This window comes from Phoca vitulina, unplaced genomic scaffold, assembly GCF_004348235.1.
Source record: "Phoca vitulina isolate PV1807 unplaced genomic scaffold, GSC_HSeal_1.0 scaffold1, whole genome shotgun sequence".
In the NCBI taxonomy this organism is placed as follows: Eukaryota; Metazoa; Chordata; class Mammalia; order Carnivora; family Phocidae; genus Phoca; species Phoca vitulina.
The window spans coordinates 69,970,723-69,994,693 of NW_022589704.1; the positions used below are offsets into that span (position 1 = coordinate 69,970,723).

General features: G+C 40.9%; 1 protein-coding gene across 5 annotated transcripts in view; it reads left to right on the plus strand.

Moving 5' to 3' along the window:
• Window positions 1–23,971, plus strand: part of RBMS1 (RNA binding motif single stranded interacting protein 1) — a 206,357-nt gene that overhangs the window by 160,563 nt on the left and 21,823 nt on the right. For all 5 annotated transcript variants that reach the window (XM_032409641.1, XM_032409649.1, XM_032409615.1 and 2 more), the window contains exons 3-6: window positions 1,831–1,889; window positions 6,800–6,891; window positions 15,733–15,890; window positions 17,894–17,973. In XM_032409641.1, the coding sequence (XP_032265532.1) occupies window positions 1,831–1,889; window positions 6,800–6,891; window positions 15,733–15,890; window positions 17,894–17,973 (389 nt within the window). The remainder of the gene's footprint in view (window positions 1–1,830; window positions 1,890–6,799; window positions 6,892–15,732; window positions 15,891–17,893; window positions 17,974–23,971) is intronic.

Genomic DNA, 23,971 nt, shown 5'->3' on the forward strand with positions numbered 1-23,971 from the left:
TGGAAAGAGTGCCCAGAAAGGTAGGATGCGATCTGGGGAGCAGGGTCAGAGCCGAGGAGGTGTAGGGTACATAGATGTGGAGGTGAGGAGTAATGTCACAGTAGCAAAGAGACCAAAGAGAACACAAACCCGAAGAGAGCATGGCATGGGTTGAGTGCCAGTACTACCAGGAGGCTTATCTCTTTTCCTCCTTCCCACATCTCCCTTTCTCTCCCATCGTTAGTGGGGTGAGCCAGACCAGAGGGTAGAAGGCCAGCCCCTGACCTTCCCTAAATTTCCTTTCTTGTTTGGTTTACAAAATACTCTGAACTCTGTGACCTCAAGCAAAGTCTCTTAATATCTGTGACTCTCAATCCCCTTATCCTAAATGGAGGTCATACTAACTTTCTTCCGTACTTTTGGAAAGGTATGAGACTGGAATGCAGTCTAAAAGCACTTCAGCCAAAACTTTTGCAAAGGAGAGAGTGCTGATAAATAATCCAGCATGTAAATAACCTAGTAGAGAAATGGTTGCTAAAAAGGTGGTCTTTAAATCACTTATTTTTTCTGGTTTTCAGATTTTTAAAAAATTATTACCCTTTTTTTGGTAAGCATAGTGACCTGTGTTAATGTTGAAAATACTAAGAATCTCTACAGGGAATTGAAGGTGTTTGGGCAGCATTATGCCTCTTGGATGTAATTGTCATTTGAACCTTAAATTATCTTTACTGGTTAGTAATCATTTGATTACGTGATTACACAGAGTGAAAATGAACCGGGGAAAAGAAGTGGTTCAAGCCATTTGCTTCTTCTGGATAAATATATTTCAGCTTGTTCAATGCATAAACTAGAAAACTACGGTATTCAAAAATGCTTTAAAATGCTACACAGAGGCTTCATTTCCTAAGCTTTTAAGACTTTTTAGTCTTCAAGATCAATCATGAGAAAGTATTATTAGAGAAAACGTGAAATTTTAAAAGTAATACACAGGAAAGTAAAGTTGGGGAATTGACCATGTATAAATGAGGACACAGGTCGCAGATCCATGAAGAAAGTTATATGCATTTCTCAAAGTCCCCATAATTTTTAAGAATTATTTTTCAAAGGCTTTTTTCTTAGTTTTTTGAAGACAAATGCAGACAGCAGTGCTTTTACCTTGTGGTGTGGACACGATGAAAGGGTGGAGGATTAGGACATGGATTTAAGCTATGCTGCCGCTTCATTTTCAGTAGCAGCCCGTTAAAGCTTAATATTCTGGATTTTTTTCCTTCTTCCCCCAACATCTGTTGTACCTTAAGGAATTCGAACACATTTATACAGACCCTCATAGAATTAATGCTTAAATCCCTGGTTCATATTTTATATTCTTGATTGTTCATGTCAATGCACATATATATGTGTAGCTAGTATTACTGAGTTGAAAGAGGTGTTAATATTATATTAGTTACATATTTTTATAGATTTATGTAAATATAAATAGTTATCAAAGTGTTAGGTAAATTTTATAGCCTTGCATTTGGCTTTATATTCACATAGTGTTGCTAGAAGTAACTTCATGGAGCTCATCTCCCCTCCCCCCCCTCTTTTTTTGGTCCCAAGATGGTCAGGTAAGTACCTGATTCCTCAAAGGTCAGCATCAGACTGTAATCCAAAGTTTCAAATAGGTGGCCTACCCAGTCCCCTTTTTTTAGTTTAGAGTTTAGAATTCTCATTTTCTGTCCCCTGAGTATAGGACATTTTGTACTTTAAAGTTTGCAGATGCTTGAAAAGTATGTGTGTTCTCTGGACTTAGACATTACTAAGGGTTCCTTGATTTTAATTTCTCCTGTTTTTTTTCTTTTTATCTTTTAGATATGGGAAAATCGTCTCCACGAAGGCAATTTTGGATAAGACAACAAACAAATGCAAAGGTATATTCCCTTGGATGAAAATTTACTACATCCTAGCTTTGGGAAAATGATGGAATTGTAAACCTGATCTGCTACCTCCATTTTACTAAAAACCAAGTCATCTATGTCCCCCAATTCCTGTCTTGCACAATGTCAGCATATTCCTTTCCATTTGTCCCTGGTCGAGTTTTGGCTGGAAACCCCACAGCCGCTAGCACTTTGCCAGAATCACAGATCTGATGCCAATGGAACTAACATGCAGGGTACTGGTTGGCATTTAGCCCCTACTTTAAAAGGGAAGTAGAGTTAGAAAATAGCTTTTCTTTCTGAGCCTGAGGAGATTAGAGCTGCTTGCTGAAGACCACTGGACTGTACTAAAGAACTGAAAAGATTACATATTGTGCAAATTGGCTCTATTAATTAGAATAGAGTAGTTTTAAGCAGTACTTAATTACATGTTTCAATACTCCCGATTGTTCTGTGCTGAATGCCTGTTGACAATATTGGCAGCGGGGCGGAGAGAACCATTTTCACTGACCAAATTGTGATAGGGAGGGGAGGTCATACGCCCCTTTGAAATATGCTGCTGCATTAATTTGATGCACTGACCTTCAGTTTTCCATGTAATTAGGATGAGCTCGTCCAGCTCCTTGAGCTGGAAGAGGAGGCATCTACAGTAGGCAGTGCTGATGCTCCGTGGGTCTGACTTAATGATCCAGCGTCTTAACAATGGGCATGTGATCTCTAGGAAAGGGGAAGAATGGAGTCAGCTGACTCTGAGTCTAACTACTGACCCCATGAATTGAAATAAGGTTGACAGGAATAGGCAGAGAAGGCAAATCTCCTCATTAATTAGACCCCCAGTTTTTCAAGTAGGGGCTTTGGCTTTGGCTTAGCACCGTCTGAGAAAGGCAAAGAATGTAAATGAACCGTATGGGAGGGCCTGGCCTTAGAAGCCAGCCATTTCCTTTAATCTAGACTTGAAGTGGTTCATTGTATTTGTGTCTTCTTCAAAGCTCCTAAATTTAAAGGAGCAACTGTGGCCAATATCTAAGCCCCTGTTTAAGCAACATGGCACATGAAGACAGTTTTGCCTTGGGACAGTGAATAAAGCAGTGCTTTATGTAGAGAGGTACTCAGTAAGTGTTTTAAATGAATTAAACTAGAGTCAAACTGTAGACTGAAATGTTTATATTTAGTTGCCAAGGTTAGTGTTATTTCACATATTTGTAAATGATTTGGGAAAGCAGGGACACAGGAAAAAAAAAATCTTTCAGTTTTATAAAGAAAAATGGACTCTTGCCGGCATAAAACAGGAAGCTGATCTCAAACATTTGTTTCAAACCGAGAGAGAAATCACTGTAGACAAGTGGTTTTATGGCTTTACCCTTTCTTTCCTCCCACCCCGCCCCCAGCAGAAAAGAATCTTACACGGCAGATAGTGTGCTAAAAATTAGCAAAGCTGCCCCAGTTAAGTGAGGGAGAGGACTCAGAGGACTCCCTAGCTGAGTTCTTCCCCACGCCCCTGTTCTGAAAATCCCTACCTATCGTACACTCTTCTCCAATGAGAGCCTGTTCCCTAGAACCAAAATTCCACAAAATGCACAACACGATATAGAAAAGGTGTAAGTAAAATATACTCATGCAAAATTGGACATATTATCATAATAACAAACCCTTCGTGGTTGGAAAGTGTTCAAAGATAAGTGGAGAGATTTGTGGGGCTTTCAAAATAAGGGAAGGAATAATTCAGAGCTGATTGTCCATACAGCACATGTCCTGGAGACCTTCTCTTAAAATGAGTCTCAGGAGATACTGCCTTGTGTGAGGGCAATCATAGGAACCTTTTAGGGCTCTTTGTCTCACAAAGGCTCTCAGGAATAGACAGATGTCAGAATCTACGGTAGGTGGGTGGGTGAGTGAGTGAGGGGACCAAGGGAGCAAAATGGGTTTATAAAATCCTGGAAGCAGAATGAGAGAGCTCCTGAAAAAAAGTAATTTTAGGACAAATGAGAAGAAATAACACAATGTACCTCATAATAAAGACAACATGTTAGCCATTGATAACTTGAGAAGGTACATAGGTGAATGGATGAATTGATGGATACGTATAGATAGATAACGCATAAGAGATTATAGAGTATTCACATAAATGGAAAGTTCACATGTTATATAGTAATTTTTTGAGGTTGACTATATCAAAGAATTTTATATCTGAAAATTAGAGACCTTAGAGGTCACAGAACATTTTTTTTGTCACAAAGCATATTTTGGAGCCTCTCTCCAAGAAAGAAAATTACACTGAAAGAAACATTGCTCTGAATAACATGTACCTTAGTTATTAAGTTTGAAAATTTATGAGTCAGTTGCTCTTCTGCATATCAATTTTTGTCAGGTTTTAGCCAACTAAAGGTATTTAAACGCTTTCTAACACTGGTATATATGGCGATTCAGGACCAAAAAAAGCTTACAAAGTATCAACTGTGACACGGATTGATTCATTTATTAATGCTTACAGAGTTACATACAAGACTAGAACACATGCACTCAAATGCCACACACACACACACGAAGTTAAAATAGGTGAGGATAAAGCTGACTAATGGGAAGATAGGGGTAAGAGCAGGAATTCTCAGGTTACTACAAAAATGGCCTGAGTTTCCTAATGGCCAAAGCAAAAATAAAAAAAACATAGCTATTCCCATGGTTTAGTCATTACAATGTGGAGGAAAATCCAACCAGCAGGAGTACCATAACTATTCCTTGTCCTGAGACCTGAGGAGAGTCCTTCTGGGGATCCAGTGAAAGGGTGCTGTATTACTTTGTGAATCCTACCTTCAAAAATATCTTTATACCCATTTATGTAATGAAACCCATAGAACCTGTAACTCAGTTTTATATACTCTTATATTTACTTGAAAAGTAATAAAGAAAACAAAAGAGCACATGGTTGCATGCCTACCCGTTATATTTGTTTCCAGCAAATAGTTATTGAAATGGCTATGTGGTTAGAAAAGGCCAGAAAAGGATGTAAACAACTAAAATGCAACCATTATAGATTTTTCCTAATAAAAAAATAACAGATAAAATAATACTAATAGTACTTGACTGGTAACAAGTTCAACCACAATTACATCAAAATTGAGATCTTCTGTTTTTTGTAATTTATTGACAACAGCAAAATTGTGGGTGGGAGGGGGGAACCACACTCAAATATCCATCAGTGGGAGTGACATCATTTCATCGTAGTTGGGTATTCATTTATGGCCTGCTGAGGTTGTATATGATGATGAAGTATGTACGAGAGTGAGAGTGTGTGTGTGTGTGTGTGTGTGTGTCCCCACAGAGGGTTGCATATTAGCATTAATGTACAGGTTTCTAAAAACACTCAAACTGTGTTGACTCTAATTCCTGATGCGGCCGTTGAGCAGCATTCTCTGCTTTTACCTGAGCCAGCTTCTCTTTTTGTTTCCAACCTGGCTGTTTCTCCACTGTTGAAATCAAATTAGACTTTATTTCAGTCCAATTCCAAGTAATAGAAGGAAGCTGCTGCTCATTTCAGCTTTAACGCATCTCTGCTGAAACATCTGCTTCTATAATTGATAGTTTACTCTGTTTCATTACAACCTGTTTTGTTACCAGACAGTATTTTTGGTACTAATACTGCAAACCAACCTTTGACCCCTTGCCAAGCTCTGTGTTTGGCCTTGTTGATAGGTATGTTTGTCTGTTTGGACACTAGTACTTTTCCGTCAGAAGTACTCTATCTTTACAATATCTAGAAATCAGTGATAGGACGGCCCCTCTGTGCAGCCTCCAACCAGTGCTTTTGTTTTTCAAAATATTCTTATTCATTTAAAGTTTATTTTAGAGTAATAGGGCTTGAATTCCAATAAAATCTCTGTTGGTATTTTTACCTGGTACACTGATCTTTTAATGTGTTAAATATGTGTTAAATATGATTTAACGTTTTCTCAGTAACTTAAGAGTGATCACAGCGAAAAATCAGTGATGGCCTATGCTCTTAGGCTGCTTAAGTCCTCTTCTTTGTATAGTTTTCCTCTTTTATTGCTTGTTGCTAGTTTTTGCTGCTAGGTACCATCCACATGCTCATTTTGTAGCAGCCCTACCCTTACCCTGACACCTTTTTTCTCCTAGTTTCCTGCTTTTGACTTAGTGTGGCCAGGGATTAGCTGACCAGCTTGTTAAAAATGTTTATGAAGGTATGAATAAATAAGCTTTGAACCGGAGCCTCTTTTAGGAGATTATTTATTTGTTTATTTGTATTGTGTTTTTAGCTGTTAGGGCATGAACTGCTGAAGCAGCTCTTTTGGATATCTGGAGGCATTTTTACTCCTTTCTTTATTTGAAGGGGTATCATGTGTATTTTAAGTAAATAAGTAATCATATTTTTAATCAGGTACTAAAATTGCGATTATTTTATGTTTGGGGTATTTCATGGTTATACTTAATTTATTTGAAAAATGAATTTTAGTCTGTGGAATAAACATAAATTTTTTTCTGTTATTTGTTAAGTTTCATATGATTGCTCCATCTTTCTCACCAAATCATTAAAAATGCTATTTCTCTGAAGTTGATTTTTTTCCTTTTTTTTTTACTTTGGTTAACTTCGATGTCATTTTTTTCGGGAAGCAAGACACCTGAGAAAAAGGGAAAACTGGGGCTTTTAGGTTTTGTTTTGGTTTGTTTGTTTTTTGACTTTGAAGGGAAATCTGTCTAGCTCATGAGAGATAACAGGGGCAGACAGCCTGAGAAGGAGGCTGCATTGCAGCTGGTAACACCAGACGCCTGTCAGGACGTCAGGGTTTTCGTTTCTGCTGCCTCTGCATCGGGAACCAAAGAGTCAATCTTTTGCTCTTTTCATTATCACAAAATAATGGCTTAATTAGTAAGTATGTTTTGCATTTCAGGTTATGGTTTTGTCGACTTCGACAGTCCTGCAGCAGCCCAGAAAGCTGTGTCTGCCCTGAAGGCTAGTGGGGTTCAAGCTCAAATGGCAAAGGTGAGTCGAGAGCCAGTAGTCACTTCTCTGGCCCCTGGCTTCATCATGAAGCCTGGCATGGCGCTTTGCCCATCAGTGTTGGCATTCTCCCTCCATCCTAGCTAACCTTGCTTATTACTTCTGGACTCCTGCCCTGGGCCTCCACATCCTCAGTCGTAGTTTAGGGCAGAGGAAGCTACAGATGCTATTCCAAATCTGTACAAAAGTCAGACATGTTTAGACACTGGTTATTTATGGGATATGAATCTACTCTTTACTGGTTCTATAATGGCTTTATTCAAAGCTTGTTTCTGATGAACTTTTAGCATTCTGGAAGAGGAATGTTGTTGAAGCAGGGTTTATGCCCTTAGTCTTCCTATTGTCCAAATGTAAACTTGGGTTATGTCACACCTAGTGCCCATAGCGCACTTCTGAAGATACTCATATAATTCGGTGCATTTTTTTTTTCATTTGTGGTCCTTGAAGCCTGAAACTCACCAGTTTGATATTTTGTGTATTCTTTACAAAAGATCAATAATTTTTATTCTCTGTCTTCTTGAAGCACAAAGGAATTTTGTTACTTCTGCTGCTTCTGAGTAGTAGCATGTGATCATTCCCTCAGGAGCATTCACATTTCCATAAGGAAGGAGAATTTATGGAAGTTCAAGGACTCTGGTAAAGAGATAAGTTACCTGCTAAGACCTTGAGGCTCCTGAAGTACGCATGCATAGGAACCACACCAGAGATTTACCTTGACTCAAAGAATTTACCGTGATTAAAGTGTAATACATTATGGTTTCTTTCTTATTTGAAATCATAAATAATAATTTCAGGAATTAGTGAAAGGGATCACCTTTCTAAAGTAGTCTTTAACTATTTTTAAAGCTTTGAATTGAGTTGTACATATTTTAGATTTTCTTGAACTCCAGAGTAAGAAGTTAAAATAAATAGAAACTATAAATATTAAGCACCACGATTTTCCGATTATCTGTCCATACTATAGAGTAATTCCCTGTGGCATTGTTAGAAGACCGTGATTATGAGGGTTTTAAGTATATTTAATTGTGACTGTGCAGTATTTGTGTTGCATAATGATTTACAGCATGTTTAACCTGCCTCTGTAAACAGTGGGTCCCCATCCATTTTATAAGCAGGACTTTCAAGGCACAATCAGAAAACAGCTCTATTTTTCCCTCTACTTTCTCCATTTCCTCTGTTCTGTGAAGTTCCTGCTTCCTCCTCTCATGGATACAATTCAGGGCAGGTCCCATGACTTTTCTGGCCACTCTCATTATCTTAAAAAGTCCCTTCACTTCTGGTCTTTCTCATTAATTTTTTTTTTTCTTTTCAGTAGAATGCCTCTTGATTTTTCATATCCAAACTTCACGGAATGTAATTATCTTTCAACACATTTTCAGCCGTTTCTGTATGTATTTACACCAACCTCAATACAGGATTTTAAAGATGATGTTGTATAGGGAGTCTCAAGTTACATTCTAAGTAAGTTTGTAAAATGTCAGAATCACATGCAGAGGTTTTGAAAAGTGCTGAGAGTCAGCAAAAGGGATATGTGTCTTGGATGTCACTGGTGCTGAAAGAAATCACGGCTTACACAGCAGTTGTCTGCTAACAACCATATTGATCACTTGGTGATCAAGAGGCAATGTTTTAAAGGTTTATATCCCAATATAACATAACAGGTCACATTTTAGGAAATTATAGAAAAATAGGAAAATAAGTATTTAATTACATCTTAGGAAATTGGGGGTGGTGATTAATGTGTAATACATTATGGTTTTTTCTTATTTGAAATAATGTGAAATAGGATCCTGGTTAACATTTGGATGCTGGATGTCTTTTTTTTTTTTTTTTTTTTTAAGATTTTATTTATTAGAGAGAGAGAGAGCACAAGCAGGAGGAGCAGCAGGTAGAGGGAGAAGCAGGCTCCCCGCTGAGCAGGGAGCCTGATGTGGGACTCGATCCCAGGACCCCAGGATCATGACTTGAGCCGAAGGCAGACGTTTAAGCGACTGAGCCACCCAGGCACCCTGGATGTCTCATTTTTAAGAACACATTACTGATGTTAACATGTATGATGCCTGTAATTTAAATGCCCAATCCTGATAGGTTTGTTTGTTTGTTTTTGGTGAAGTTTTTTTTTTTAAGATTTATTGATCTTGCGGGGGGAGGGGAGGGGCAGAGGGAGTTAGAGAATCTCAAGCAGACTCCCTGCTGAGTGTGGAGCCCAATGTGGGGCTCAATTCCAGGACCCAGAGATAATGACCTAAGCTGAAAAAGAGTCAGCCGCTTAACCGACTGAGCCACCCAGGCACCCTTGTTTTTGATGAAATTTTAAGTATCACGTTGAAGCTTCACCCATCTTCCAGCTCAGGTTTGCTCTCAGTCATAATAAGCCTACAGAGGAATGGGAGCTTGATTAGTTTCTTTCCTATTTCCCAAACTTATGTTTTTCTTGCTCTTCTATCAACTTGGGTAGCTGTGATTTCTAACACTCCCCCCTTGGAACAGGGTATGTATGGCCTGGGAGAGTTTCTTGACCTGACAGTGATGTAATCTGGTGCTGATTTCCCTGGCCAGAGAGGTGATGCTTTCCCTTGTGGAATGCTTTGGGCATTTTTCAGAGGTCTCTTACATCACTACCACCACCTCTAATTGATCTTTCTCCTGTGGTTCCTTGAAACTAGTGAATATATGCCTCAGCTGCTGATAATCTAAGGGTCTGTCTTCAGCCCCTTTCGGCTGGGACCTCCTTGCCCTCCAGGGCAGCCTTCTTGAAAGGAAGGATGTAACATACGCTGGGCCAATTCTACTTGCATGGCCCACCTCTGATCTACGTTTGGCACCTGTCTGTGGGAGAAGTAGGTACTTACCACCCACACTTCTAGGCCCCTTCAGCCAGCCTTTCACCTGTTAGATTCCTCAGGCTGAAGTCAGACATCGATCCGTTGTATCCGCCAAGCTCCACGGGACACAGTGCAAGCCTCCTGAGTGGTATGTTCAAGCCCCTGTTGCTTGCCTGGCAGTGATAGGCAAGCAGCCCACACGGTGAGACTCAGAACACATCAGCGTTTCTCTCCACATACATTTTCATTCTCAGCCTCTCCAGTCTCTCATAGGCAGCCGGAGGTGGGTGGTCAGCTAAGCATCCCAAACCAGTTCTCAGCCACCTCTCTTTAGGTGGTCTGGTTTCTCACTCTGGAATGTGGGCGTGCCAGCCATTGTTTTGTGGCTTCTGCTGAAACAAGGTTAGAAAGAGGGCTCTTTTAACGACCTGTTACAAATGCAGGGGCCTTATTTAAAGCAGCCCTAAGAACACTTACCTAGACACCGCCTCAGTGCCAGTGATAGGAAGCAGCATAGTCTATTAAATGTCCACTGTTCTGAAGAACTCTCTACACTGCATTCGGTCAGCGCCGGACTGGACACAGACTGGCCCTATCTGACGTGTCAGCAGTGTGCTCTGAATGCCACTTTCCTGTGGATTGATAATGAGCACCGTGCAGAGGCCTCCTTAGGAGACTTGGGACTGTAAATTGGCTAGGAAAAATGATCCCTTTCTACATCATCGGTAGGGAAGGAACGGTACACAGGTTCAGAGATGGCTGGCAGTGTGCCAACAGCCTGCACTTGGTGAATTTCTTTAGGTCTCTGTAGAACGACTGAGTTTCCTGGGCCTGATTTCTTTTTTATTGTATCATTAAAGTGACAAAAGATATTTCAAATGCTAGAGGGTCCATTGTTCTATTCCATGGCACCATGGATTTGAGGATTTGGAATTGACTTAACCCCCTCATGCTATCCAGATAAAGGGGCGCCTGGCATGCACTTTCTGTGGAGACAGTTTTTAAAAGAATTAGGTCTGGCTCCCATGTTGAGTGATAAGGGACCCATTGCCATCCACTTTTTGCTAGTGAATTAACCAGGATACTACATAAATTTTTGAAAATTCACCCTGCCACATAGTAAAGGCTTGCTTTCTTATGTAATTAGAAAAAATTAAGGGGCATTTTACTAGGGAAGTCATCAGGGTGGTGGGGGCTGGATTGGGGTTTGGGTGAAGGAGAATATAATACTGTTTGACACACTGGCTATCCTGGGTTGAAAAAGGATTCCACAGATACTCAAAATTGAATTGAAAAATTGCAGGTGGAGGGCATTCAGCTGCAGTGATTGTTTCTTATTCATGTTTTAAAACTTTCAGTACCTTTCTTGGTACCTGGCATAGGGTAGATACTAAATCTTTGCTTTGTTGATGGCCAAAGAAGCCAACTCAGTGAGAGAAAAACTTTCTTCCTAGCTTGAGCAGATATTGAGAATTAAGAATGGGATGTTCAAAAGTTATATTTATTGAGCTCTGTCCAAAGAGTACCCTGAGGAAACTTACCAAAAGGTTTTCCCAAAGGCTCAGGTCCATGCCTATTGATATTAAACTTGGCCTCCTTTCAGATGTGTTTGTTTTTAGAACAGAAGGCTCAGAATCTACAAAAAGAGCAAAACTCAGATATCCAGCTAAAAGGACTTAAAACTCAAATCAACATTGGTAATACCTGTTAAAAATGACTTCTGTAGGCCTTTCAGCAGTGCCTCTTAAGGCCTGCTGGGAGTCAGTGGATCGTCGTATGTTATTTGCCTGGTGGTAAAGCTAGCACATTTCTTTTCAGTAAATAGGCAGTCAAACGAGCAGGAGTTTAATCCCCCTTCCACATGGAGTCCACCGCGCTTCAGGCAGTTTGCATTCACATGCCTGTGAGCAGCTATTGGCTGGTTGGTGAACCTATTCAGTACAAGAGAAAACAGATGTCTGGTCTTCCTGCCAAGTCCCTTTCTTGCGTTTTAGGAACCATTCCACATGCACAGGGAGGTTTTTGTTAATTTCTTTCAGATGATGACTGAGTGCTTTACACCACGTGGGACCTCTGAGCCCTGCTTTTCTACTCAAGTGAACATTAGTGGCCATTTATCCCTCTCACGGCCAATGTGGGAGCTAGTTTTCTACTTGTTAGAGAAGCCATTGAACCTTTTCCATGCCTGAGGATGGATATAAAGAGGCCTGTTGGCCCCATTTTGTGTTTGGCCACCCATAATTTACAGAATAATTGTTTTTTGAGACATAACATTGTATGTAATAAAACAGAGTTATGGTTGTCACTGATTTTAAAGAAACTAAATTACCCTCATTCGAGAGCCACCCCCCACTTACTACAAGGCTTATATATTCCATTCACTATGAATGTATGGTAATGAGAAGACACGGACACTTGGGGATTAGATATTTTTGTGGCCAATGTGCCAGCTTGGAGTTTCTTCTCCTTTCTTTCTTTTTCTTTTTTAATTATTACAACTTTGTGGTCGATGTTTGCAGGATAAGTTGACCATTTGATGAGAAAAATAAATAACATTAGCTTTAAAAGGTCATCCCAAATGAAAAACCCTAATTGACTGAGTTGTTGCTGTTGAAAAAAATGCATTCAAATCATAGGAAATGTGTACTCGTGTTTAGTCTACTTTGGCTCACTGTTTATCAAAGAATGGGTTAAGAGCTCAATTTCTTTCTGGATTCTGATTTTAGTACTTATTTTTTTCTTCATCGTAAACTTTCAAGTTGAATCAGGACTTTAAAGAATGTACTATTTTATTAATATTTTAATCATACAAGCAACTAAAACATAGATTTAAAAAGTATTTTGTACCTACATTGTTAAACCTTTTTAAAAATACTTCACATATGACAAATTCTCCTCTGAACGTTCTTAAATATCAGTCATTTAGTGGTTATAATTGTAACTTAAAAAGAAAGCCCCACAATATTTACAGTATATGTTTCTTACATAACATTTTTTATGCCTTATCTTTGTCCAAGGAGGGTTTTAACGCTTTTTAATTAGGGGGTTCCCAGCTTTATTCTGAATCTGACTAAGTGTGATTCAGAGATTTTTCTCATAAGATAGGCTTGATGATACCATTTACCTGCTTCCATGCCTCCGAAAGCTCCCCTCATTTGTCAGACCATGGCTTTCTAACTGCAGTTGGTGGACGACAGTTCCTCCTTCCTCCTGTTCCCCACTCACCCACCAGAGTACATGAAATCACAGGATAAGCCTGGCTTCTCTCCCTGAACTTATCAGTATTACTTGGAAGTATGAGGTCAGAAGCATCGTTCCTATATTAAAACAAATCTAAAGAGTTAGGAAGTAGATTGCAAAATTTACGTGACTTTTTTTTTTTTTTTTTAAGATAAAGCACAAGACTTCCAAAAAAATTGTACTGTGCTAAGGCTACTTTGGCCATTGCCTGGCGACTCTTCAGTGTACATAGTCCTTCTTGCTGTTGGCAATGCTGAAGTGGAAAAGTTTAGCAGCAGGAACTGGCAGAATAGAATCCAACTCCTTAGATACCCTTTCACAATCTGGTTTCAGCCTCATGATTTCTCTTTGTTTCTCAAATCTCAGCTTAGTGCCATGCCCTCTGAAAACTCTTCCCTGCCTTTCCCGAGACAAGCTCCCCCATCCTTCCTCCCATTGTGAGTTGCACCCGCCTCTGTCCTAAGCACTTACTGCATGTGTTTCTCTCTCCCCTACTTAACTGTAAGCAGCTGGAGGACGGGACTGGAGTCAAGGTTATTTTATGCGAATCTGGGATGTATGAGATGCCCTGTAAATATCATTTGACTGTATGAGGCTCCAGGGCTCATCGGCACCCACCCTCAGAGACAGAGGACTCCATGTGTACTGGCCAGTGAAGGACCAGACTAACACAGGAACAAATAGAGTCTTCTGCACCACAGGAAATCTTTGGGGACTTGGGAGGGTAGAGCCAACATGAGGTGACTAATCGAGGAGCTGTGCGATTCATCGGGCCAATTTGGCAGAGGTAGTGAGTGAAATGGAGGTAAGGAGAGATTTTACCTCTCACCCTACCTCAGAAGCACTTGAAAGCTTTAATACCTCAGACCATTTTGCTTTTCCTTATATTTTCAAACACATTATCTGTTACTGTTTTGTATTTATTAAATCACTTTCCAATTTTTGTACATTAAAGATATAAAGATAGGTTTTGTTCAGCATAAGATAATCAGCCATCCTACATTGAACTGATCTAATTTTAGCTAAAAGCAAAGATAGTTACCATTTTGTTTAGCCTGTGAAGGGTGAATGAGGTTAAGTATTCGGCTTACTATTGAACATTTGAAAATTTTAATTTTTTTCTCGGGTCCATCCCCACTGCCACACACCAGGGACACCTCAGGGACACTGGGGCCTGGAGCCTTTGCTGCACCCCTTTGGGACTGGCCTGGTTACGAGCTGCTGCCCTCTGATCTGAAGCGGGAGGTCATGGGGACAGTACTTTTTACCCATAGTTCCTCTGGGTCTGATAACTTGAATGCTTGGGAATACCAAGGCATTTGTCATTCCCTAGGATACCAGACTGTTATTTTAAATCTTACCAGGTACGTATAGTATGAAAGGTCAATATGCGCTTTTACTTGCAGATTATATGAAAGGACAGATTTCATTTCAGGTTTAATTAACAACAGGATAAATTTGAAACTAGAGACTTTGTACAATTCAAATATGCATATGCTCCACATATATTTTTAAAGTTCCGTGCATTTTGGAAATCTAAAATATAATGAGCGTGCTGTTCTGTTGCCTAATGCTAAAACATCAGTTAATGACTTTACTAATAGTGCTTATTGAAGAAAAATCGTAAGCCCGCATAGCTCAATATGTGAAGATACATTTGGTTAATAGGATCAAAGGAAAGCCTGATTTAAAATTAATTAAGACTGTTCTAATCTCACCACTGCAGAAGTGAATTTTGACTTGGTCAGAAAATATTCCAGTTGTCACATAAGCTTTTTCTCTGATTTAACACCATACTCTTACTAAATATACATAGCAGTTACTGGTTCTCAGAAAATTCAGTTGCATATCTTTGGTTTCAGCTGATTCTATCTCAGCCAAGGAAAGGTGAGTGGGGAATGATCTAATTATTGCTTCTTGAACTTTTATATGCATATGAATTACCTGGAAATCCTGTTAAAATGCAGCTTCTGCTTCTGTAGGTCTGGGAGGGGCTTGTAGGTAATCCCATCACTGCTGGCCCTGGATCATTCTTTGAGTAGCCAGGGTTTGGCGAAGCTCCCCTCCCCCACGGACTCCTGAGTTCACCTTTATGCTGATTCTAAAGTTTGCTCCGCCTAGAGTTTATCATTTTATGTATGGCTTTGAGTTTACTTGATTTTTGTTCATTTCTGGGCTCTCCTTTCCCCATGGGTGATCAGAATGCCAAAGTAAGTAGTAAGGACCCTGCTGTGGAGCAGAAGAGGGGAACTGGGACAAAGCCCCACTGGACTTGAGATGACTTGGTCCAGAAGAGGGGAACTGGGACAAAGCCCCACTGGACTTGAGATGACTTGTGTGTCTCTGGATTGAATTATTGACAGTAATAGCCTTCTGTGCAATAGTGTGCCTGAAATGGACTCCTAAAAATAGTCTCAGGGGAGACGGTTATTTTGGGAGCGCTGCAAACAGCTGAGAGTGTGCTTCCATGAGGGTACCCTCTCCAGCTCCGTGGCGCGTGGCTGCAGTTGCATTTCCAAATGGGCTGAGAACGGCTCTGCAGAATCCCGTCCGACCTGCACAGATTGCCTAAGCTTCTGACACTGTTTTCAAGTGTGCAAGGTGACTTGGGTGTTCTGTAGCTCCCACACTCGCTCTCGGTAGCACTCTAAAAGGGCCTGAGCCAAGAGAGTGGCTCAGTCAAAGTAGGTGTGTTGTGTTAACATCAGTATTTCAACTTCCATTGGAAATTAATGGACAATTCTCTGTTCTGTTTTAGCAACAGGAACAAGATCCTACTAACCTATATATTTCTAATTTGCCACTGTCCATGGATGAGCAAGAACTTGAAAATATGCTCAAACCATTTGGACAAGTTATTTCTACAAGGATACTACGTGATTCCAGTGGTACAAGTCGTGGTGTTGGCTTTGCTAGGTAAGCATGCTGCTCCGTCTTTACTATGTCAGTGACAATAGCTCTCCTGTTTCCTGCAAAATAAAAATTGAGCGAGAAGAGAGAATTTAAGCCAGGGTTATGGGAGCCCAGTTGCACCATGAATTTAAATGTGTAAATATTGGTTTGTATTTTTTTTTTTTTTTTCAGATATTTTGGAAGTTCATTAGGATTCTTGAACCTGAAGACACTAAATATTTGGTGACTCAGGGCAAGGAACTATCACATGAGCACTAGTTTTGAAAATATGTGTCCTTAATGTTTTGATTAATTTGATCAGGATGCCTGTAACTTCTTAAAAATAACAGTCATAGATTCCTGAATTTCATAAATAAATCAGTATGGCTTTTCTCATTTGATGGAAATTTGATTCATCATAAATAAAGTCAGTGAATTAGCTTATTTCAATCATCCAGAGAGTAAGACAATAATAGGACACTTCTCTAACCACCAGTTGCTACACCAATTGTAACATTTTATAATTTTGCTTCAGATTTTTTTTTCTTTTTTAAGAAGCAAAATGTCACAGATCTATCTAAAGTGCCCTCACTTCTTCCAGCTTATTTTTATCCCTTCCTCTCCGGAAAGGATACTTTAGTGTAACGGTTAATTTTGTTTCTAAAAGAAAAATCTCAAACAGAAAGTGCTTTGAATTTTGACATAGTTCTAACCTACAAGCCCACGTATAAAAACTGATTTTCCATTATTTAGGAACCTGTTAGTACTGTGCAGGAACAGATAATGTCTATGTGTTGACTTTGATTTTGGAAGAAAAATTGCTCATATTTTACTTTCATATACAACACCCTATTTGATGACAATCACATCTCCCACAGACCTGTGAAATCGACAAAGGCAGCATTGTTCACTATTTTATGTATAAGAAAATCGAGTCAAAGAAGAGCTGTTTCCATTGTCACCAGACTGCCAAGTAATGAAGCAAAGTCTAGTACTTGGTTCTTCTGGCTTTTAGTTTGATTGGTCTTTCTGTTAGGCCAGATAATTTTAAGGTAAAACTAAAATTTCTATAGGTGGAAAGTCACCAAAACTTGCATTTCCAGTGTACACTTCGTTGTTTAAAAGGATCCAGGGGAAATAATGAAAAGCTCAGCACCAGCTAAAAAATCATCGCCTCTGTGGGGGTGCTGAAAGAAGATCAAGTAGTTTCAGTTTTGTATCCAAAGATGGAACCCAATTAAATTCTATTGCTTTTTAAAACTATTACTACCCATTAAAACCAAGATGTAACTCTCTGGGTAGTCCAGGAGTGTGGTGCATTTTGAATAGATTATTCAATGTTTCTTCCATTAAAAAAAAAAATAAGTCAAAATAATGTAATTCCCTTGAAATGTTTCTCAGAGGTTTTTAGCCACCTGCAGATGTAAAATAAATTGTAAAGTTAGGCTCAATCCTTTAATTACTCCTCTGAAGCCAGGATGACAAAGACAGTACATAACCGACTTCACTAATTTAACTTTATACCCAAAGTTAATATAAAAACCGTATAAGGAGTATCCTGTGATTTTCACTCGTTCTCATCATGACTTTTGAGTCTGTCCTTTTGTGAATATATGAAAGGAAAGGCCATCTTTAAAAATATTCTGGCAGCAGTAAATCCACTCATATTTTGAACTGGCATTTCTGTTTTAATTCCATATCATGACCAGCAGAGCTATTGTGTATTGATTGTCAGTTTTCCAACAAGTAGAAAAAAATTACACATTTGATATGCTTGATATTAAACACTCTGGATATAATTTATTTCTTATATGATTCAGAATGTACTCTGTGGATATAAGTTTTCATTTTATTATAGAAGTACACATAAAGCAGATAAAGATAGGATAAGCCCACTTTTTCTGATTTACATTTTTGCTAAGTTTCATTTGTATCCGATAAACCTATAAGAATGTATTCACATGCACAAAACAAAATCTGAAACTAAGAGATCTCTAAATATGTGTTTTATTTTGATGGATGAATAGGATGGAATCAACAGATAAGTGTGAAGCCGTTATTGGTCATTTTAATGGAAAATTCATTAAGACACCACCTGGAGTTTCTGGTATGTTGTTTGTCTAAAATTTTATCAGTAATTTTTTATGTGATGTATGTATAAATTTTAGCACTTGATGTATCGAGAACCAAAAACCCCTCATCTAGCTCTTAAAATTTATTTCTTTGGTCCTACAAATAAGACTTGAAGATGCATTTCTCCCAGACATTGAGTGTTTAAATATGAATGGGAGCCATCCCAGTGGGAGGGAGGGTCTGACTAGTAAGGCATTCAGAAGCCCCTCCTTCTCAGATGCCCAGGCCTCCTCTAACCCACCTCCCCCACCATCCACCAGCCTCAGTAAATCTGTCCTGCAGTCTTATCCACTGAGCGGCATGGTACTCTGCACCACAGCTCCTGCCTTTCTTGTGGAAGATCTCAGCCTGTGTTACCCTGCACCCCTTACAGAGCCTGGACCTCAGTCCCTACGGCCCTTCCGTCCACCCCATGGTAGCCACCTCCTCCTACCACTCTGCCTTGTGTTGTCATGACCAAGAACACAACACCTTGGGAGCTTTTCATTCCCAGATCACACTCATTCTTGGCTCCCACTAAACCTGATCCAAATTTCAGTGGGGTCCTTCTTTACCTCTTTTCCATCCCCACCAAATCTGGTCTCCATTTTAGCGGTATCCTCATTTGTCTTGTACCCCATCCCTCAGTCACACCTGCCTCACAGAATGCTAAACCTGGATTAATTCTACAGCAGGCCACCTTCTCTGCTCCTGTTACATCCAGGAAGGTCAAGGTTGTTTCCAGCTTGAGCAGACCCTCACCATCACTGGTCCTCACCACACAGCTTTCTCATCCTTCCCTGGCTGCAGTCTCCCCTCGAAGCCTGCCCACTTCTCCCTTAACCCCCTCTCAACTCTAAGCAGATGACTTCACTTCTCATTTGATGAATAAAATTGAGGTCACCAGGTGGAAACACCCATCAACTTCCTGTTTCCTCTCAACAAGGAGAAAGACCACACCCAACCCCATTCTTGCCTCCCTCCTTCCTAAAGTCTCAAGGACAAGGGCTCCCAATGCTGTGGCCTTGATCACATCTCATCAGGACCTTGCTCTGCCAGTCATCCCCTCCCTCTCTTAGGATTTCACATTTCTTTTGCTTTTATTCTTTTTTTTCCCCCAACAAAACCAATAACCTTTATTTTCAAAAATAATAGATCTCTGGCATGACTGATTAGTAGAGAAATGCAAGAAAATACACAAATAAACAATACTAGGAACAAAAATTGTGACCGTAGAGAAATGCAAGAAAATACACAAAGAATACTAGGAACAAAAATTGTGACCGTGACTACAATAGACATTTTTATTTTATTTATTTATTTATTTATTTATTTATTTATTCATGAGAGACAGAGAGAGAGAGGCAGAGGGAGAAGCAGGCTCCCAAGGAGCAGGGAGCCCAATGCGGAACTCGATCCCAGGACCCTGGGATCATGACCTGAGCCGAAGGCAGACGCTTAACCATCTGAGACACCCAGGCGCCCTACAATAGACATTTTTAAAATTACAGAATACAGTGAACAAAACTATGAACTACTTTATGCCAACACATTTTAAATTTCAAATAATTTACCAGAAAAAATCTATCCATTTGTGTTTGAGATCATTCAGGTTTCTGTGATCTTGAAACTAAAACTAAAGCACTGTGTTCCTCTGTGGCCCCTTCTCACATAAACCTTTGAAAAGCGTAGTCCCCATTTCTGTCTTCCATTCACACCTCAGCCCTCCCCAGCCTGACTTCTCCTCCTTGTGTCTCACATGGTAAACTGTCCGTATTAGTCTGCTAGGCGGTTGTGACAAAGTACCCCAAACTGGGTGGCTTAGATGATAGAAATATGTTGTCTTGGTTCTGGACGCTCAAAGTCCAAGATTAAGGTGTTGGCCAGGATGGAGGGAGAATCTGTTGCAGGCCTCCCTCTGTCCTTGGCTTGTAGGTGAGCATCCTCTCCCTGTGTTTCTTCACTCCATCTTCCCTCTGCGCATGTCCATCTCCATCTCCATGTCCACATTTCCCCTTTTTTTTATAAGGACACCAGTCATTCAATCAGGGCCCATGCTAATGACCTCTTTTTAACTTTAAAGACGCTATTTGTAAATAAGGTCCTCTTCTGTCATTATGAGTTACTGAGGGTTAGGACTCCGGCTCTTTTTGGGAAGGGTGCCGGGGTGGGGGGGTGGGTAGTGGGGACACCATTCAGCTAACACTTAACCTCCTGATTATCCAATTCGGAGGCTTCCCTCTCTGGTGCTGTCTGCTGTACTTGATACTGCTGTCCCTTACCCATCTCTGAAACACGTCCTCCTTTGACTTCTGCTTCACCTGTCTCTCTCTTTTCTTTCCGTCCTGCGTTAATTTCTTCTCGTCCGTGGGCTTGTTTCTTCTACCTACTCCTTAATTGTTGCTGTTTCCCTGAATCCTACTTCTGGCTCACAGTTCTAATAGATGTCATGTATTCTCAAGGTTTCAACTAGTATGTACATTCATACAACTCGGAGACAGTTCTCTCCCACCCTGGCTTTGCCCTGAGCTTCAGGCTGCCTGGTCTCAGTCACCACACAACCATCGTCTTCAAAGCGAAACTAGCCCCCCTTCCCATCTAATCCTGCTCCTCTTCCAGTTGTCCTTTTCTCAGTTAGTGGGACCAGTATCCAGCCAGGCACTCAAGTCAGGGCTGAATCACCCTGGGCTGCCCCTTCCCCTCCATCCATCATCTCTCACATACAAAGCCATTCAAGTCCTTATATTTTTCCTCTTGATAATTTCTAGAGTGTACCATCTCCCCTCCATCCCTCCTACCACAGCCTAGCTTAACCCCGAATCTCTCACCGAAGCCATTACGGCAGGCTTGTAATTGCCTGCCTGATCGCTACTCTTTCCCCTCCAGATACCCTCCCTGACTGCGGCCAGAGAGTTTGATAAAATGTAGGCCTCTGTATCACCTTCCTGCTAAAAGTCCCCTTCCTCCCATAGCGGAAAAAACCCAGGCTCCTAGAATGACACTGAAGGCCAGAGGTGATCGAGCTCTTGCCTAACTTCTTCAGTCCTGTCTCCCTCCGTTCTCTGCCTTCCTGTGCGTCCTCCTCCAGGACTGAGCTATGAATATGTTCCAAGCACACTGTGCTGCTCCGTTCCTCTCCTGTGGTTTCCAACCTAGTGCCCTTCAGTTCTCTTTAAGCCGGCTCTCCAGTCCTCGCCCTCCAAGACTCAGTTCCAGGCTCGCCTCCCCCCTGGCAGAGCCCCCTCTGGTCCAGTCGGTCTGTGTGCACAGCACCCTGAGGACACCCGCCTGTATCCCAGCCCTGAACATGTTCACACGTGTCGCTTTACTAAACTGGGAGCTCCTTGAAGGCAGAAACTGTTTTCTTATGTTGCTGTTTTCATCCCAACACAGTGCATCCACCGTACTAAGCGATAAATGTTTGTGGGTTTCGTATAAACTTCACTGCACTATTCCCCAGGACAACGCTACGTGCTCACACCTAGCATGCTGGTGGCGACCACAGACCAGAAGACATTTCCGTTTTCCCCCGCATGCCAGGCTGTGCGTGGGTAACTCGTGTTCACTATCTATTCTGCGGTAGTTCCAGAGTTTCATCCTTAACTGGATGGCTGGTGGTTGTGGTTAGAGATTTACTTGCATTCTCTATACCCAGTTGAGTCTCACAGCATAGAAGAACCTATCAGTAAGTACATCCGATACCACAGTCTACCCTTCTACCTTGGACTGCTACAACCTGAGCGCGCACGATTTGCAGGGCTGCGTGTGAGCTTGAACCACCTGCAGGCACGAGTCTAGATCATCAAAGACCGGGGAGTACGCTCTTCCAAGGAACCCAGCCTTGTGCAAGAGCTTCCTTTTTGGTTTTTGAGTTGGTTTCATTTTCCCATCAACAACACTTGAGTTGAAGGAAAATAGAAAGCGATGTTTTTACCCTCCAACCAAGTAAAGACAAAAGAGAAATTTAATACGTGGGAACTTTCTGTCAGACCTACCCTGTGGGGGCTTCTGTGGTTAACATGTGTGCACAGCTGACTCCTGGTGTTCTCCTCACTTCCCCATGTCATCCATGTCAGGACCCCGCAGTATTAGTCCCTCAGAAGGGCTGCTCGGCCACCCGCCAGTGACGCCTGACTTTCTCGGCTCATTTTTATGTACAGCAAGGAAAGTTCGAGCACGAGAAACATCCCCGCACGCAGTCGTTTTGATGTTGTATCAGTCGCAAATGCGATAAGATCTACCCGTTTCCTCAATGAAGTAGATCTCAGGGTGTCACAGATCGAGGTCGAACAGGTTCCTTTTTTCTCCAAAGGACTTCATGGTTGTATCATTTAACTGTTTGCTTTGAAGTAGGTTTAAAGACTGTTGGTCATACCTGTTCAAGGGAGAAAAGACCTTGATTTCCAAACCCCATGTAAAGGATCGTAGGATTCTCTGTACCTTTGCAACTAGGAGAGAAGAGTTTCTTCCACGTCGTGCCAGGTGTTGACTCTAGGAAGCAGATTCCTCCTGCCTCAAGAGAGTCTCTGCTTGGGGGTACGCAGTCAGGCCATTCTCTTTGTTCTGAATCAGAACTTAATTTTATGCCGTTTTCTAACATTTCATGATTTCGTCGATGGTTAGTCCCCAGCTAGACTGCAAGTTCTTTGGCAGCAGAGGCTGGGTTTTATGTTTAATTTTGTGCTGGGTGCAGAAAGCTCGTGCTCGCCCTAGAACCAACAGAGGTTACCAAGTGGTTTCCAAGAGCATTTTTCATGTAGGGCTCGTCAAAATAATCATGGCTATTTTGAGGGTTTTTCTGGATACTTCTTTGCATATAAGCAAGTTTGAACTGCCTTTCGGCAGGGGTTTGAAGTGTATAATGCGGGCCTCAGAAGCACGCTGTTCCAGGGAACTCAGCTTTCCCCCAAAATAAGTCCCAAGTGGATTTGGGAACCACAGCAGAATTTGAAACTGTCTTCAGCTTATCTGGATTTCCCCCCCTTTTTTTGTACACCTAATACGAGAATTTTCTTTAACTCCCAGTCTGCTGATTAGATGCTGCTCTCTCAAATTACCTGAAGGGCGACTCCACACCATAGGTTTCTTAATGAAATGTATATATTATTTTCAGTAGAACCAGATGAAAAACAAAAATACTGCAGGCCAGGGTAAATTGAATGAGCCTCCACTTTAAATGATGCAGGTTCATTGCTAAGCAGACATAACATTTCATAAATATAGTCAGAGAATGGTTTCGTCAACGATGCGCGTTGTTTAGCTGGCACAAGCAGAATCGTCCAGGATGGTTTCCGGCAGGGCGCTCAGATGCTTGCATGACTGGCAATTTGCCTGTGACGTTGGCGCCAAGAACAGAAGAGAAACCCACATTAGATACAACTCCCCAAAAGATACTTTATGAAAATTAACAAACTGAACAGGGAACTCATCTTCACTTGTAACAGTCTTAAGAAAGTCTCCCAACGGCTAAGCAGGAGTTGTCACTTCTCATGGACCACCTACCCTCCTGCCAACATGCTCTTTTCATACCAGAGCAAAGTGGCTGGGTCCTCCCCTGCCAGACACACCCCACCCTGTCCTGGGGAATGGTACATAATGTCGTACATGTTTGTAAGAGCTCTCTGAAAATCCACATCACAGTTTTTCATGCAGTCTCTTTTCTGAAATTGCTTTTTAAAAATCTTGTGCTTTTGTGCCTGATGTTACCGTGTTTTCAAAGAGGCTTTATCTTCTAGCAGGATCTTCCTTAAATATACATAATGGTTTATGTTGGGAAAAAAATTACTCACGAGACCATTCCTTCTATCTTTTCCCATATAATCTCATTTTTTTCCCCCTGAAAATGTGGAAGCATTGTCCTTTCTTTGGATTTATCTTGGTTTTTATCTTGCTTTTGAGTGTGAGCTGGTTTGCAGTAAATCAGATCTGCTTGGAAGGTCCCCATTCAGGGTAAAAGAACCAATGGCTACTTAAGTTGTAAGACAATCTAGGTG